The sequence below is a fragment of the Chiloscyllium punctatum genome, chromosome 37, assembly GCF_047496795.1.
Source record: "Chiloscyllium punctatum isolate Juve2018m chromosome 37, sChiPun1.3, whole genome shotgun sequence".
Taxonomy (NCBI): Eukaryota; Metazoa; Chordata; class Chondrichthyes; order Orectolobiformes; family Hemiscylliidae; genus Chiloscyllium; species Chiloscyllium punctatum.
Window position 1 is genome coordinate 36,571,777 of NC_092775.1, and position 13,549 is coordinate 36,585,325.

Genomic DNA, 13,549 nt, shown 5'->3' on the forward strand with positions numbered 1-13,549 from the left:
ATTAGAATGACTGCCGCAATTTTTGTTCTTTACTATGATCACATAACTCATGCACAGCTAGGACAAGTTTATTCAAACTTCATGTCAGAGAGAAGACAATTTTCTTCAGCCTTGTTTCAAGTACAAATCCCAAATACCAGATCCTACTTGACCCAAAGTTTCAGCTATTTATCAAAAGTCACTAAGCGTGTGGCTGGGAAGAAGGAAGAATAACCACAAGTATTTAGCTTCAGTTTCCAAATGGCCAAGCTCTTTATTCAACAAGTTATTTCAACGAAACTCCTGATTTTAAAGTTGACTAACCCACAGTTTTCAGCCTGCCAGAAGACTTCATCTAGGCCATATTAAAGAAACTGGCTCTCCAGAACATAATCAAAAAAATTAACACATTTTGAAATTTAAAGTTCCTTGGATTCTGTATAGCATCAACTAATCTGACAAAATAATAAGGCACTCTGGTCACTCATGCTGATTATTTTAAAACAAATCATACTGGTATATAATAAGTGCAGCTGCTCAAATTCTTGCCAATAACAGCTAATGCTTATAATAAAACAAAGTTAATCAACATAGGGTCATTCAGCTTTAAGAATTCAATCCACCCAATTAAATCTTCAAGGACACAGCATTTAATCAGATAAAGCGAAGATACAACCAAATAGTGTAAATACAAGTTTATTGCATGGCAAACACTCCCTCCCACCCCCAAAAAATAAAATCTTAGCAATTTAATTGCATAGCTTTCCTTGTCCTGATATCAGCTAGTGCTGAAGCTCTAAATGCAGCAAAAAGACTTCAATTTCTGTTCATTCTAAGGAAGCTGTTCAATTTAATTTTCCATTCTTGACAGCACACTCGTATTCTAACTTGTCCAGCCTGAAACAAAAAAAAGGAATAGCTTATAATTTAAAAGCAATCACAAACAAATCTGTAAACTATGGTAAATGCAAGTAGAAAGAAACACAAACGTTACTGGAAATACTTAATAGGTCAGATAGCATCTGTGGAGAAAGGAATGGCATTAATGTTTTTATGTCCTGATCTGTCAGGATTGCTAGAACATTTTGAAATAAAATGTGCCATGGAAATCTTGCATAATTCAACAAAACAGGCGGTGTTCACAAAACTTACTGGAACCAAGTAATTATTAAACTACAAAAATATTTTAAGATATATGTCTACATCAACAACAGATTACAATTGAAGTCTGACAAATATTGTTACTATATAAGCCCTTCAAATTAGACAATTTATTCATGAAGAAACGGAGGGCAGTAAAGTTTGCAATAAGTGACAAAATTCATGCTATAAGTTTGCATTGCACTGAAAAAATGTAACTCACAAGGGCAATACATTTGTACTTGTTTTCAATTTTGAAAAGCTTTGAAATTAAAATCAATTTCATTCTTTGATAACAATTCAGTTATATAAATGAAAGCCTCACGAAACTGTAGAAAATTGCTCATGCATGTGTTTCATCATTACTCTATTTGTTTCCACAATTTCCTACTATTTAAATGCTTTGCAGCTTTGTTCTTTCATATAGATACTTCTGTTCTAAGCCAAAGATCACTCAAGATTATGATGCATTTAATGGTATTATTCCAACACTCCCAAAAGATGGCTGGTTGGTTTATCCCTGACCATTTGTCATTAGTTAAGGAATAATGCTGTGGACAAGCAAATTTTCTAGAGAGGCACCCATAATAAATCAGTACGAAATTGCTGAAAAAGACATGGCTTTAAGTTTTTTGTCTTGCACTCAGGACAATTTGCAATAACACAATAAAGGCAGAAACCAACTTTTACGTATGAAGAGAATGCTGAATAATTAACAAATGGACGTGCAGTGTTGTCATAAAGAATGCATCAACTGATGATAATTTATTGTTAATTGCCAGACTTTGCTTAGATTTCAAACTAGGCAGGTTGACCAATTTCTCAGGGCATGGCCCAAGGCTAGCGAATGATTGTCACTTGTTCTGTTGAGTTGAAACAACTGGAGTGCATGCACACATTCTCTCTGTTCATAATGTATCACACTTCTGCTATGCAGCAGGAACACAAGTGGCATTTGCCACTAACAAGACACTGCTGAAAAGCCAAAAATGCCTCCCACATTTGTAATGTGGTATATGAATTTCAATGCTGGTATGATGCAATATGTAAGCCACACGTCCAAAGTTTGGTGAATTATATTAAAGGTATATCCCCTCGGCACAAAGCAAGGTAGTGACCATACCCAATGACGCAGCACTTAGAAAACTCTGACCAGTTTCAAAATTAGATGTTATTTCACAACTGGACAACATTTGCTGGATCATTGTGTCAGTACAAACAAGTTAATGGCAATGATTTTAGGATTGCCAGTCAAGCTTTCAGTATGATGCATTTGTGTATACTGGGGGCTATATATATTAATACACAGGGCCTGAAACTTTGCAAAAAGTGCACAAGCATACACTACTTCTGAAGGTACAAGTGCATACATGGCCCTTCAAAGTTCATGCACATATACATTGCTCCTGTTTCAACCTCAACAAAATAGATGATAGTCAACATGCATGGTTTGAAATCTGAACATTGAACTGCTAAGATATCATTAACCATTGAATTTTCCATTCCGATCGCTCTACTAGTCAGCACACTCTTGTACAGTATAAAAGTCAGTTTTGTCCCTTATTGGTATTCTTATAACAGGAAGTAACTGCAAACTGTCAACTTTCTAAACAGTAAGCATATTTTAGAAGTATTAAAATTGGCTGGGAAGCACATGCAAACATAAATATTTAGAGGAATAGGCCACTCTGCGTCATAGTCTTATCAATGACTGATCAATTTTGGCTGAAATCCAGCCTGACCCCCATAACCTTCAATTCCTTTGTGTCAAAATTCCAACCTGAACATATTCAATGCCCAACTTCCAGCACACTTGAGGGAGAAGAATTCCAGAGACTAATGTGCCTCAAAAAGAAAGATTCTCCTCTGTCTCCATTTTAAATGGGACAATTTTTAAGCTCTTCTCCTAGATACGACTACCTCAAGAGGGAGCATCACCTTACCATCCATCCCATCAATCCCATCACTCACTTACAAGTTTTGATACAACCATCTCTCACTCTTCTGAATTCAAACACACAAAAGGATTTCCATTCAAAGATTGGCAGATTATATCAAACTATATCCCATTGTCTGGAGGTCAACTCTTCTAAATTCTTCCTCAGAAGATAACACCCTCATCCAAGGGATTAGTTAATTGTACCTCCTCTGAACTATTTCCAATATTGTTATTTCTTTATGCACAGTATTATATATGTTGTTTAATTAAGGCAGCAGCAACATTTCCTGTTTTTATATTCAATTCCCCTGCAATCAATGCCAATATTTCAACAGTCTTCCTAATTACATGCTGTGTCTACATCCTATATTTTATTGATTCATGAACTGACTCACCAATATTTCTACACTGTAGAATTCTCTTCAAATAAAAAAATTGCCTATTTTGCCTGCCAAAGTGTACAAATTCACACATTTCAATCTAATGGCCAAACTACCACCTACTCAACCTGAGTAAATCATTTTGTAGATCTATGTTTTGTTAACAACTTACTCCCCTACCTATGTTGGTGTTATCAGCATATTCGAGCTACCATACATTTGGTCTCTTCATCCAAATTATGGAATATAGTTGACAGTTGTGGTGTCACTAATCCATATGACAGTCCACAAGTTCTAGCTCGTCAACCAAATAATTACCCATTTATCACACTCTGTTAGCTGACCAGTCCTTTGTGCATGCTATTATGTTACTCTATACCATGAGCTTTTATTTTGTATAATAACTTTTAGCAACTCAACTAATTAAACCTCTTGAAATCCAAACAGGCCCAGCCCCTTTACACAATTTGCTTGTTACTTCAATTAACTTTAACAAATTAATCAAACAAGATTTTCTTTTCAGAAAATTATGTTTACAGACTGATTACTTTGAATTTTTCTATATTTCTTATTATGTCCTTAATAACAGATAAAAGAATTTCTTCCATGTTAGACTAACTAACCTATAATTTCCTGCTTGCTTGAAGAAGCATTACAGAAGCAATTTACCAATCACCTAGGACCTTTCCAGAATCTTTTTTCACATCACAACCAAAATCAATCAACTAAACTTGCAGCTATATCTTTCAAGACCCAAGGGTACAAGCCACCATGTCCAGAAGACTTGTAAACTTTTAGGTCTAACAGTTTCCCAGTACCGATTGTTTTGAATTCCACCTTCCTGCGCGCTTAACTTAAGCATTCTTGGGATATTTGTTTTTCGTATCTTGTACAATATAATCAGACAACATTCCTGTTCAAAACTTCTAACCTTTCCTCATTTCTCACTATTAATTCCCAGGTCATACCTTAAATTTAGTTAATCTTAATAAAAATACTTGTAAAAGGTCTTATTACACGGTGCTACATTTCTAGCTAGTTCTCTTTCATAATAATTTTTCCAATTAAACCATTTTGAAAATCTCTACTGGTTGTGAAATGCTCTATACAAATGCAAGACTTATCTTTTCAGTATCTCTCTAAAACTGACTCCCAACTGCAAGAGTTTGGGCACTCAGATTAACAGAAAACCCCAACTTGTAGTCTGGCACTCAGTTCTATTACAATGTTGTGGATGGATGCAGACTGCTTCACACCAAGAACTCTGAGAACTTCAACTTTTCCACTCCGTTACTGCCATTAGAAACCCTACTTAGACATTGTTCAGAGGTAACTGATTTTAAATAGTAGTTCTTAGTGAATTTTATTTTCCTGGGCCAGTTTCATGGAGTTGTGCTAATTTATTAGCTTTGTTTAAAAAAAAAGTTTCAGAATATTTAACTTCTACCTTCAACCTTCACACTGTTTGTGTAATCATCTTTAACGGCCTTTTGTTTTTCTGGCAATAGTGGTGTGTTTTTGGTGGCAGGGGAGGGCACTCTCTGAGAACCTTCAAATGCAATTGGTTTAGAGCGCATAACGACTACTCCAGCTCCATATTGGAAACACCCAGAACAGAGTAGCTGTCCAGGTATGAAAGAAAACACTACATCTCAGCAAGGTTTAACTTGAGGTCATTGTGACAAAGTCGAAGTATAAAATCAAAATTTATCTCCTAATTTAAACCTCCAACTTTCACATCATTCTAAATGAAACATCCATGCAAATCATGTCTTGGAATTTTAGTGTAATGTAAAGGCAGCCATGATCTTGTTCAAAGGCAGAACAAGTTGAAAGGGTAAAATCATGGACCTCCAAAACCTTCCTCTCTACCCTTCCCTCTGATTCCACTCCTCCTCCTAACCTCACCTTGTCAGATATTTATTATATCTCTGACCTTCCGCACTATTGTTGCACACACTGTACTCAAAAGGGTTCACCTTTATCCCTTTGTGCCAACATCTCAAATGGATTTCAGGCAATTACACAACACTGACCTCTTTTTCAGTCACCTCTTAGCCCATTTCATTGGAGAAAGAGTCCTCTTCCCCATCCTGCAAACACCTTCAAACACTTCCAACACTATCCCCTCCAATTGACATAGAGAACGGTTGACATTGGTTGCCTTATTTTCTCTGCTCCTCTCACCCACTCTAACCTAATGCTGTTTGAACCGACTGCACACTATACTCTTCGGTTCAGTTCTGACTATCAAGAAAGAAAGATAGGTCACTAGACTAAATGTTAACGGTTTTCTGTCCAGAGATGCTGCCAGACTTGCTGAGTTTCTCCAGCAATTTGTGTTTTGTTTGTTTCAAATCTCCAGCATCCAGTTTGTTGTTTTAGAGGAAAAGAATATTCAGTTTGCAGCATGCTCTGAAAAAAAAAACAACAGGTTTCAGATCCTCTAAAGGTCAAAAGGCCTGTGTACTTTGGTATAAAGGAGATCAGTAGTTACACAATACATGTATTTTTAACTATACCCCCTAATGACGACATTAACTATTACATAAATTAAACTACAGTAACCAGCTCACATTTTTCTTCAAAGCAAAGGCCACTAAATTTATTTCCAAGAAATAATCTTTGACCAAAAATGTTCCTCTGGTTTACACTAACCTTTGTCCCATAACTTTACTGCAAATCTAAATAAAGTTTTGTTGTGAATTCTCTACTCAGTACAGCACTTTGCCCGACATGAAACTGAAAAGTGAATGCTGGTGGTATGGCTGCCTGAAGTATAAAAGATACAAAGTTGCAACAAAATAAGATGATTCAGGCATTAGCTTGCTCCAAACTCAAAATTCAATAGCAACTATCCTTTCATCTGTAAGTAAAAGTGGATAAATCCACAGGAACTGATCAGGTGTACCCTTGAACTCTGTGGGAAGCTAGGGAAGTGATTGCTGAGCCTCTTACTGAGATATTTGTCATCGATAGTCACAGGTGAGTTGCCAGAAGATTGGAGGTTGGCTAACGTGGTGCCACTGTTTAAGAAAAGTGGTAAGGACAAGCCAGGGAACTATAGACAGGTTAACCAGATGTCGGTGGTGGGCAGGTTGTTGGAGGGAATCCTGAGGGACAGGGTGTACCTGTATTTGGAAAGGCAAGCACTGATTAGGGATAGTCAACATTTGTGTGTGGGAAATCATCTCACAAACTTAAGTTTTTTGAAGTAACAGAGGATTGATGAGGGCAGAGCAGTAGACGTGATCTATATGGACTTCAGTAAGGCGTTCAACAAGGTTCCCCATGGGAGACTGGTCAGCAAGGTTAGATGTTATGGAATACAGAACTGGCTCAAAGGTAGAAGACAAAGGGTGGTGGTGGAGGGATGTTTTTCAGATTGGAGGCCTGTGACAAGTGGAGTGCCACAAGGATCAGTGCTGGGTCCACTACGTTTCACCATTTATATATATGATTTAGATGTGAGCTTAAGAGTTTAGTTAGGAAGTTTTCAGATGACACCAAAGTTGGAGGTGTAGTGGATAGCGAAGGCGGCTACCTCGGACTACAACAGGATCTTGATCAGATGGGCCAATGGGTGGCAGATGGAGTTTAATTTAAATAAATGCAAGGTGCTGCATTTACGAGAGCAAATCTTAGGACTTATACATTTAATGATAAGGTCCTCGGGAGTGTTGCTGAACAAAGAGACCTTGGAGTGCAGGTTCATAGCTCCTTGAAAGTCGAGTTGCAGGTAGATAGGATAGTGAAGGTGGCATTTGGTATACTTTCCTTTATTGGTCAGAGTATTGAGTACAGGAGTTGGGAGGTCATGTGGTTGTACAGGACATTGGTTAGGTCACCTTTGGAATATTGCATTCGGCTCTGGTCTCCTACCTATTGGAAAGATGTTGTGAAACTTAAAAGAGTTCAGAAAAGATTTATAAAAGGTTGCCAGGGCTGAGCGAACTTGTGCAAAAGCGAGAGGTTAAATAGGCTAGGGCTGTTTTCCCTGGAGCGGAGGTGGAGGGGTTTAATCGAGGTTTATAAAATCATGAGGGGCATGGATAGGGTAAATAGCCAAGGTATTTTCCTTGGGGTGGGAGAGTCCAGAACTAGAGGGCATTGGTTTAGGGTGAGAGGGGAAAGATATAAAAGAAACCTAAGGGGCAACGATTTCATGCAGAGGGTGGTGCGTGTGGGGAATGGGCTGCCAGAGGAAGTGGTGGAGGCTAGTACAATTGCAACATTTAAACATCATCTGGATGCGTATATGAATAGGAAGGTTTTGGAGGGATATGGGTCAGGTGCTGGCAGGTGGGATTGGAATGGGTTGGGATATCTGGTCGGCATGGACAGGTTGAACCAAAGGGTCTGTGTCCATGCTGTACATCACTATGACTCTACTACTTTATTATATTACATTCCCTACAGTATGGAAACAGGCCCTATGGCATGGAAACAGACCCTACAGCCCAACAAGTCCACAATGACCCTCCGAAAAATAACCTACCCAGGCCTAGTCTCCGATCCTATATTTACCCCTGACTAATGCACCTAACAGTATGGGCAGTTTAGTGTGGCCAATTCACCTGAACTGCACATCTTTGGATCATGGGAGAAAACCAGAGCACCGGAAGGAAACTCACCTAGACACAGGGAGAACGTGCAAACTCCAAACAGACAGTCGCCCGAGGTGGGAATTGAACTCAGGTCCCTGGCACTGACAGGCAGCAGTGCTCACCATTAGACTATTTTTTGTATTTAATTTTAGCTTTGATCATGACTTTAAATTCTCCTTATATCCTAAATGTGAATTTGCATTGCAGGATATACACTACATAACACATGCTCAATTCCTGGCCCACAACATAGTGCATGAGATCGGCTACTTACATCTATGCTGTGCTATGACTAGTTTCCAGATCATGGGCTCTGCCCTCAAAAGTTTATCACCACCTGCAGTGCAAAATCAATGTAAAATTGACCATTGCATTTTATGAAGCCAAGAGGATAAACACTCATGTCCAGTTTGGGGAACTAGCCTCAATACCTCAGATATTAACAAACGTTGCACAGATCTTCACTGAACTTCTGCCTTTACTTTTTTTTAAATATATAAAAGCAAAAATGGCCTGCATAATATTGTTGATCCATAGGACAAAAGAAATAACTAATTTAGTTGCCATAGAATGGATTTTTGTGCAAGAACCAAACTTTTCAAAAATAAAAAAAAGAAACTGAAAGTAAAAAGAAAATTGGATTTCCCCAATTTGAAAAAATGTTTCTATACATCCAGAGAAAAAAACTTTGTAGAATAAATTCAGCAACAGCCAACAAAATGTTTCATAAGGCAAAAAGGTAAAAGTTTGCAAATATATTTATAGATCTTCAAAAGAATTCTGTTTAGTAGCAGAAGTTATGTTCATCTTACTGTTTACATGGACAATATTTTGTAACACATGCTTGCAGAAAAAAACTGCATGCATGTAAAAACTATAACAAATTAGTAAGCCTAATGAAAATATCCCCAAACTATACACAAATTCAATTGGAACAGGTACATAAGCTTGCCTACAAATTTCACTCCAGACTGAAATATTTACCAGTTGGCTGTCTGACCACTAACTGGTTTTTAAACCAGCAATTTCATTAATTATCAAATATGAAAATGATTGACTTTCATAATTGCCAGATTTCATCCATAAAGTCTTGATTGTCCTCTTTCTACAATATACAAGAACAACAGTCAAACTGGTGTTTGCAAAATGAAAAAGAACACTTACATTCAACAACTGTTTTGTTTGTGTACATATTTGTTCTGGATAAATATATTCTCCGCACCACAGCAATCTGACGGATCAATATTCCCAAACTTTCTTTTCATATCTGAAACAATTTTTATAGTGGACTCCTATAACCTATTTATGGCAGAGGTCATGTGATGAGTTCCACTAAACATTTAACTATACTGTGTGCAATCACTACTGACAATATTTGCTTTGTTATTTTGATTCAGCCACCTTTTGTTCTCATCCTACCCTCAAACTAAAGTGGAGTTAAATTGAAAATGTAAACAAGCTCACAAGTACACCAGAATAGGAAAGGGTCAAACAATACGCTACAATTCAGAGGAAAAGAGAGGTTAAATGTTTATCACCGATGTATGATGCCATCATTTAGCATAATATCCCTAAAACAAAATCTCCTATCTCAACTGTGGGTTTAATTCTTAAAACATCTTCGTAATACAAGAAAAATGCCATGTTTACTTTGCCGGAAAGTACACAGGACTGAAAAAGTTAGAATGGAAATAGAAACAACAGATCACAAATATTAAGATATTTAGCCAAAACAGGGAAGATCTATTACTGTTCCAAGTTGTGAAAAATTAATTTAAGAGCAGAAAAAAGTTGCATAAAGTTACCAATTTGAAAATACCTAATTAGATTAGGGAGCTCTAAAATAGTTATTTATTTGGTGTAATATTAGTGGCATGGATTTAAGCAGTTTTTCTTGATACCAAACAAGAAAACAATGCACAGCTTCTCAAAGTCAATTAGCATAATCCATGAAGATAAAAGGGATCAAAACCACCATGTCTCATTAGCTTATAGACCAATGTTTACAAGCAAAACAATCATCCATAACAATTCTAAGGACTTATTGTATCAACATTAAACATCAGTTTTTCCCATCACTACCTGACCAGCTAAGTAATATTCAGCATTTTCAATTTCTATTCTTAATTGAACATTTGATTCACAATGCACCATCCTCAAAATAGCATACATAAATTTTAATTGTATGCAAGTAAAATACAATATGGTCTAAATGACATTACTAGTATCTATTTGCAAATGATGTGATTGGAAATAATGTTTTAGCCCATTCCAATTACTAAGAGTGAAAAGATTCCAGGGTATTCTAGAAAGACTGGGACTTAATTCAAGTGGGGACTGGCTTGAGTGAGTAATTGACAATAGACCTACAGCACATTTAATAATCTCAGTTGTTCCTGTCCTTTCTATACTTTTTCTCTCACATTAGTTCTCAGTACACAATTAGACAGTAAAGAACATAGTATACTTCATGGATACATGACGGAGGTGGGTACACTCCTTTCTTGGATTCTTCGATACATCAACTATTGTTCGTGCTGCAAGAGAATCATCCCAGAGTATGGTTGCTCTCAAAGAAAAATGCCAACCTCCCTCTTCCAAAAGGGAATAAAATTTTGGGTTTCTTTCTTAATGATTAAAATAGTCCTTAAATTGGGTGAGTTAAAATCAAAATGGGGCCCAGAGTTAAGTGTTTGAAAAAGACCACACTTTCAAAACAAGTTCTGACAAAGTATGCTTTACAATCAAGGAGAAACTATGTACACTAAATAAGGCAAGTGTGGTACATAGAATTACATATAACCAAGAATCTGCACAATCAATATTTTGCTTACTTTATACCTTTTACAAGAGTATCCCCTTTATAATAGATAATTTACGCAGCACAAGTGACCTGGTCCATCCTAGTTTCTAACTCAAATGCGTCGGGACGATCCTGTGGATTAGCAGCCAACATGTCTTTAATAAGCTGTCTGATCCCTTCAGACATGAAAGTTCTCCTTTTCTGTGGGATGTGTAGTTCCATCTTTGGGTTTTCTAGCAATGCTTCCCCTACAGGTACAATCTCACTGCCCTGTCTAACATAGGTCCCAAGCAGTTCTTTCTTAGTCTCAGCATCAATGAAAGTTATTCGCTCTATCATGGCCCATATGATGATCCCCAGAGCGAAAATGTCAGCCTTGGCCGTGTAGTGTCCTTCCCAGACCTCTGGAGCCATGTAAAAGTCAGAGCCGCAGGCGGAGGACAACCAGCACTTGTTCACATTCACGTTTTTGTTGGTGGCTGCTCCTCCGCCCACCACGCAAACTTTGCTGAGGCCGAAATCGGCCACTTTGAGAATGGGGACTCCCGACTTCTCGGAGATGAGGATGTTGTCGGGTTTCAGGTCGCGGTGGACGATGTGGTTCTTGTGCAGGAAGGCGATGGCGCTGGTCAGCTGCAGCATGAAGCTGGTGTTGACGGCCGAGTCGGGCCTCCGGGACAGCACGTACTGGTTCAGGTCGCCGCCGTTGCAGAACTCCATGACGAACCAGAGGTAGCAGGGCTCGCCGGCGCCCAGGATCCGCTCGCCCTTCAGGGAGGTCTCCACCAGGCGCAGGTAGAACTCGGAGCGCTTGTTGCCGTGGCTCATCTTCTGGGCCATGCCGTTGCGCTGCAGCACACACTCCTCGAACTGGATCACATTCTCATGCTGCCGCTTGAGGCTGGTCAGAGCCCAGAACTCGGACAGGGCCAGCTCCACGTTCTCCGGGGCGTCGCAGCGGATCTTCTTGATGGCCACCCGGGCTCCGCTCTTCCTCACCACCGCCTCGTACACCACGCCGTAACTGCCGCGGCCCACCTCCTGCACCAGGCTGTACTTGGGCTCCCACAGCAGGCCCGGCAGCCTCGGGCTGTGGCCGGTGCCGGTACCGCTCAGCGCCGGGCGCTCCTCACAGTCGGCGGCGCCTTCTCTCGGCAGCTCGCGAGTCTCCATGGCTCACACTCCACATCACTGAGCGACAGAGGCCGGGGCCTGGCTCTCCGGCTCTCCTCCTCCTCCTTCTCCTCCTCCCCCCTCTCTCCGGGCCTCGGCCTCGGGGCCCCGCTTCACTCCGCTCGAGCTCCAGCTCCAGCGCAGCCGCAGCTCCCGGCCCCCCTCCCGGGAGAGGGGGGGGAGGTGGGGGGAGAGAGGGGAGGGGAGAGGGACCGGGACCGGGCACTCACTCACTGCCTGCCTGCCTCCTCACCTCCTGCTGCTGCTGGTAACATCCAGCCTGCCGTCTCCCACGCGATCACAGCGCGCCGACGACGCTCCCGGTTACGGCGGCCCTACGCCGGCTCGCGCACTCAGTCATTGCCGGGAGTCCGGGGCCTCTCCACTCTCTTTTTCTCCCCCCGCGCGAGCGCGCGGCTCCTTTCGGCCAGTCCACGGCCGGCCTCGTGCTCACGTGCCCCTGACCGAACGCATGCGCACGTCCAGGGATGCGTGCGCTCTTCCAGCTGCGGCTCGGCTTAGCCTCTTGTCATGCCATTGCATGTGCTGTCGCGAACTGAGGTCCACGCAAACTGCTTGCTGTTGCAGGCTATACACTTTGTAATGTACTTCAGTCCGTACCCGCACCCTTGTCATTGCAATGCAGTGCATGTGCAGGCTGTCTATCATGTTATGCAATACGCGCATTCAGTAATGCATATGTCTGCATAGACAGTTCGGTTAAGCATATACGACCCATGTAGGGTGTGCACTTAGTAATGTACAGCAGTTCATCTCTAGACAGCTGTAGTGCACGCTGTACATTTGGCAATGCATAGCAGTGTGTAAAGGCTGCTCTGTCAAAGTCTTTTGCGGGCTGTGCACCTTGCAATGCAGCCTCAAGAAACGATAGCTAGTAATGCAATGTAGTTGTAGAAGACGTTGAAGGCATGTCATAGATTCAATGCTTAACATTTCAAGTTTCTGCTGAATGTCAAGTTAAAACTGAACAAAGACTTTTGGAGTGCTGATTCATAGCTCCTTGAAAAAGTTGCAGGTAGATGGGATAATGAAGGCTGCATTTGGTATGCTTACTGGTCTTGGTCTCCGTATTGAATACAGGAGTTGGGAGGTCATGTTGCGGCTGTATAGGACACTGGTTAGGCCACTTTTAGAATATTGTGTTCTCCTATCGAAAAAAATGTTGAGAAACTTGAAAGGGTTCAGAAGAGATTTACAAGGATGTTGCCAGGGTTGGAGGATTTGAGCTAGAGGGAGAGGTTGAATTAGGTTAGAGCTGTTTTCCCTGGAGCACCAGAGGCTGAGAGGTGACCTTATTGTGGTTTATAAAATCATGAGGGGCATGGATAGGATAAGTAGACAAAGTCTTTTCCCTGGGGTGGGGGAGTCCAGAACTAGAGGGCATAGGTTTACGGTGAGACGGGAAAGATATAAAAGAGACCTAAGGGGCAACTCTTTCACCCAGAGGGTGGTACATTTATGGAATGCGCTGCCAGAAGAAGTGGTGGAGGGTAGTACAATTGCAACA

General features: G+C 40.5%; 1 protein-coding gene across 2 annotated transcripts; it reads right to left on the reverse strand.

Annotated features, from left to right (window-relative positions):
* Positions 1-228: 228 nt before the first annotated feature.
* On the reverse strand, positions 229-12,500 carry LOC140462991 (serine/threonine-protein kinase 35-like). Of its 2 annotated transcripts, none has more exons than XM_072556575.1 (2): positions 10,880-12,500; positions 229-876 (listed from the first exon to the last, which is right to left on the reverse strand). In XM_072556575.1, the coding sequence occupies exon 1, from the start codon at positions 12,019-12,021 to the stop codon at positions 10,921-10,923; it is 1,101 nt and encodes a 366-aa protein (XP_072412676.1). In that variant the 5' UTR covers positions 12,022-12,500; the 3' UTR covers positions 229-876; positions 10,880-10,920. The 2 variants fall into 2 exon arrangements, with proteins under 2 accessions (XP_072412676.1, XP_072412675.1); XM_072556574.1 differs by having other exon boundaries at positions 10,887-12,499.
* Between the last annotated feature and the right edge of the window lie 1,049 nt (positions 12,501-13,549).

Excerpts from the sequence above, each read along its gene's own strand:
- LOC140462991 (XM_072556575.1), bottom strand. The coding sequence starts at position 12,021 with ATGGAGACTCGCGAGCTGCCGAGAGAAGGCGCCGCCGACTGTGAGGAG.